The sequence below is a fragment of the Priapulus caudatus genome, unplaced genomic scaffold (assembly GCF_000485595.1).
Source record: "Priapulus caudatus unplaced genomic scaffold, Priapulus_caudatus-5.0.1 Scaffold1415, whole genome shotgun sequence".
Lineage (NCBI taxonomy): Eukaryota > Metazoa > Priapulida > Priapulimorpha > Priapulimorphida > Priapulidae > Priapulus > Priapulus caudatus.
In genome coordinates this window covers 1,717-6,018 of record NW_014578476.1, presented here as the reverse complement: position 1 = coordinate 6,018, position 4,302 = coordinate 1,717, and the positions used below count along the sequence as shown (strand labels likewise).

The 4,302-nt window shown below is 54.2% G+C and overlaps 1 protein-coding gene across 1 annotated transcript in view; it reads left to right on the top strand.

Annotated features, from left to right (window-relative positions):
- LOC106816556 (store-operated calcium entry regulator STIMATE-like) overlaps window positions 1-846 on the top strand; it is a 17,338-nt gene extending 16,492 nt beyond the window's left edge. The window contains exon 6 of the mRNA XM_014821180.1: window positions 811-846. Coding sequence (XP_014676666.1) covers window positions 811-846 — 36 coding nt within the window. The remainder of the gene's footprint in view (window positions 1-810) is intronic.
- Window positions 847-4,302: the final 3,456 nt, after the last annotated feature.

Genomic DNA, 4,302 nt, shown 5'->3' with positions numbered 1-4,302 from the left:
CTAGTTAGCTACATCATGCAGATGTTACGTTCTTATATATCATCACACCAATCGTATACAATATATATGTACAGGGGTAGAAATTAACTTTCAAACAAGGGAGCCCAACGGACTCCCTACCCTCAAAAAGAGGGAGTCCGCAGCAAAATGAGGGAGTCCGCAGTCTGAAGTTCAAAATTAAAGATATTAACAATAAGTTTCGTGCTGCCAAAAATTTCTTTGGACATTTGCTGAAAAAATATGGTAATTCCGCGAGGCCATGCTCTGGAACGAACCAGTTAGTATAGCAGAATTTTCAGGGAGTCACACGGACTCCTGCATATGTTAAATCAGGGAGTCCGTCATTAAATCGGGGAGTATTTGACACCGGACTCGCGTTAATCTCACACCCTGTATGTAGGGGACACTGAGAATTATGAGAACCTAGCACAACATAACGTACAAAACATAACTTAAGGTAATGTAGTGTCACGTAACTTAACATAACATAACAACATAACATATCATAACATAGCATAGCATAGCATAACATAACATTCCTGATCGCACTCCTGATTTTTTTTATATTGAAGTTGTTTACAAAAAGGTGCGTCTTATACACGAGTAACTCTCAGACAGTAACTTCAACACGAGTTTGGTCTCAGACAGGGCGCATTATTATTATTATTATTATTATTATTAAATTTGTATTGCTTGTAATTCAAATACAAACACATGTACTGAAGTCAGTCATTTTCATGGAGAAAAAATCTCATAGATGCAATAGGGCTGAGCAGTTACAAACACCTTCATTATCGTTTCTGACAACAGGCTCCTGATGTGGAACTCGCGAGGGTTCTTGGGTGATACTCCATTAGGAGTGTTCCCAACTTTAACGTGATTAATGNATGTGCTAGAGATATAAGGGTATTGTTTATGCTGGATACACACATGTACATATGCACGGCCTGGGACTTTGGGTAATGCCATTTTCTACATCTGAAAAAAAATGGGCTATTGCTATGTTTAGTTTGTAGGAGTACGGTGCTAACCTCAAATTGAGCTCATTTCTGGGTCCTGAGAGTGAATCAAAATTTGCTTCAAATAAACGCGAGAGGTTGTGTGTCAGCGTAGCCGTGGATCAGATAATACAAGACTAAATATCACGGTCATCGAAAATGGGCCTTTAAATTATGCCGTGAAAATTCGTGGAGGCATGTCTTTACCTCATCCGTGTGTGTGTGTGTGTGATGTGTGTGTGCGTGCGTCGCGTAACACGCGCATGTTCTGACGGTTTTCTACAGGTGCTGAGAATTCATCATGTGTAGCGTGCGTGCGTGACGGGCGTCGCGGCGGTGCGTGGCGTCGCGTGCATTTCGTGCGTGCGTGAGTGCGGCGTGCGTGGTAACACGGCTGTTTGACATTGTTACAGGTGGCGAGACTTTCATCATGGAGTGCATGCGTTAGCTTGCGTGCGTGCGGGCGTAGCGTGCGTGCGTGCGTGCGTGTGAGCCGCGTGAGTGCGCGTGTGCGTGCGTGCGTGCGGGCTGTACGTGTGTGGCGTGCGTGCGTGCGTGCGGGCGTACGTGTGTGCGGCGTGCGTGCGGGCGTACCGTGTGTGCGTGCGTGCGTGCGGGCGTACGTGTGTGCGGCGTGCTGTGGCCGTACGTGTGTGCGTGCCGTGCGTCCGTGCCGGGCGTACGTGTGTGCGTCGCGTGCGGGGCGTACGTGTGTGCGTGCGTGCAGTGCGGAGCGTACGGTGTGGTGCGTGCGTGCGTGCGGCGTACGTGTGTTGCGTGCGTGCGTGCGTGCGGGCGTGCGTGCGACGGCGTGCGTGGCGTGTGTAATCACCGGTTGTTTGACATTTGTTACAGGTGGGCGAGATTTCATCAGTTGTGCGGTGCGTGCGTGCGTGAGTGCGTGCGCGCGTGCGCGTGTGAGTGTCGCGTACGTGCGTGCGTGCCGTGGTGTGTGGCGTAGCGTCGCGTGCGTACGCGCGTGCGTGTGTACACGGTTTGTTGACATTGTTACACGGTGGCGAGATTTTCATCATGTGTGCGCGCGGCGTGCGTGCGAGCGTGCGTGCCGTGCCTGCGTGAGTGTGCGTGCGTACGTGAGTGCGTGCGGGCGTGCGTGCGTGCCGTGCGTGGTGTAACACGGCTGTTGACATTGTTACAGGTGCGAGATTTCATCATGTGTGCGTGCGTGCGTGCGTGCGTGCGTGCGTGCGTGCGCGTGTGAGTCGTGCGTACGGTGTGTGCGTGTGTGCGTGCGTGCGTGGCGTGCGTGACGCGTTGTTGTGCGTGCCGTGCGTGTGTGCGTGCGTGCGCTGCGTGCCGTGCGGGCGTGTGTGCGTGGCGTGCGTGCGTGCGTGCGTGCGTGCGTGCGTGTGTAACACGGCTGTTGACGTTTTTACAGGTGTGAGATTTCATCATGTGTGCGTGCGTGCGTGCGTGCGTGCGTGCGTGGCGTCGCGTGTGTGCGTCGCCGTTTGCGTGCGTGCGTGCGGGGCGTGCGTGCGTGCGTGCGTCGCGTGCGTGCGTACGTGCCGTGCGTGTGTAACATGGCTGTTGCCACCATGTCTACATGGTGCCGAGATTTCATCATGTCTCCCATCCAAGGATCCCTAAAGTAGAAGTGGTCGTCGTTCCCAAAAAAAAAAAATGCCTTTTCATTGTTTCCCTGTCGTGTCACCCGTGAGTGCTGTTGGCCATAGTAACACGCACTTGTCTCAAGCTATTTAATATTGCGCACCCTCGTGTTAGAGTGCGTATCGTCTACTTAACTCTGGCTTCCTTTACATTGGCTAGCGCGAACATGTTGGTCAGGCTTAATTTTATGCTTGTGTAGACTCGTCAGAATTTCATACATGTATTCACAATTGAGGGTCAACTTGGAGGAACCTTAAAAGGGCATTCCACTGTACCATTAGGAACTGTTACAAAAGGACTGTACTGTACATTATAGGATTCGTACAATGTGGAGCATACTGTTACACATAGGCTGAACCAGTGAAGGCAGTGAGAGCGCTCACCTCTCTCCTGCTCTCCCTCTCACGCTTTCTCTCTCCTCTCTCTCTCTCTCTCTACTCCTCTCTCTCCTCTCCTCCCTCTCTCCCTCTCTCTCTCTCTCCCTCTCTCTCTCTCGTTCTCTCTCTCTCGCTCTCTCTCCCTCTCCTCTTCTCTTTCCCCCTCCTTCTCTCTCATCTCTCTCTCTCTCATCTCACCCAGGACAATGGAAGCTCTCGTCCCTCCCCTCTCTCGTCCCTCTCTCTCTCTCCCTCTCCTTCTCCCTCTCTCTCTCCTCTCTCTCTCCTACTCCTCCTCTCGCTCTCTCCTCTCAATCCTCCTCTCTCTCCCTCATCCTCCATCTCTCTCCTGCCTCTCCTCTGCTCTCTCTCTCTTTTAGCTCTCCCTCTCTCTCCCTCTCTCTTCCCCTCTCCCTCTCCTCGTCTCTTACGCCTCCCCTCCTCGTCTCTCTCTCTCCTCTCCTCCTCTCTCTCTCTCTCTCTCCGACCTCCCTCCCTTTCCCTCTCTCTCTCCCTCCTCTCTCTCTCATTCTCTCGATCTCGTCGCGCGTCTCGTCCTCTCTCATCCTCATCACACATCTCTTCCCTCACTCCCTCGGCTCATCTCACTCTCTCCCCGACGACTCTCGTCTCGCTCTCCTCTCCTCTCCTCTCTGTCTCTCTCTCCTCGTCATCTCTCTCTCTCTCTCTCTCCTCTCTCTCTCTCGTCTCTCCTCCTCTTCTCTCCCTCTCTCTCCCTCTCTCTCTCCCTCCTCTCTCTCTCTCGCCTCTCTCTCGGTCTCTCCACCCTCCCGCATCTCTCATCTCTCCCCCTCTTTCTCTCTCTCTCAGTGACAGACATTACTGCTAACTCATCTCTCTCTCTCCATCAGGCGATCATGTTCTGGATCGTCGACAACTTCCTCATGAAGAAGCGTAAGCCGACGCCGGCCGACCTTCACATTCAGCCCGTCCGCTACCAGCGCGCGGGCACCGGCGGGGGGGGCACCGGCGGGGGGGAGCAGGACTCCGACTCCGACGTCGCTCTCATCTCCGCCACCGACGACGACAACGAAGGCCTGCAGCAGCGGCACCCGCCGAGCCCCACCGCCGTGTGACCATTACCTCCGCCGAGCCCCACCGCAGTGTGACCATTACCCCCTGCCGGGCCCTGCCGCCGTGTGACCATTACCCCCGCCGGGCCCCACCGCCGTGTGACCATTACCCCCGCCGAGCCCCACCGCCGTGTGACCATTACCCCCGCCGAGCCCCACCGCCGTGTGACCATTACACCCGCCGGGCCCCACGGCTCTGTG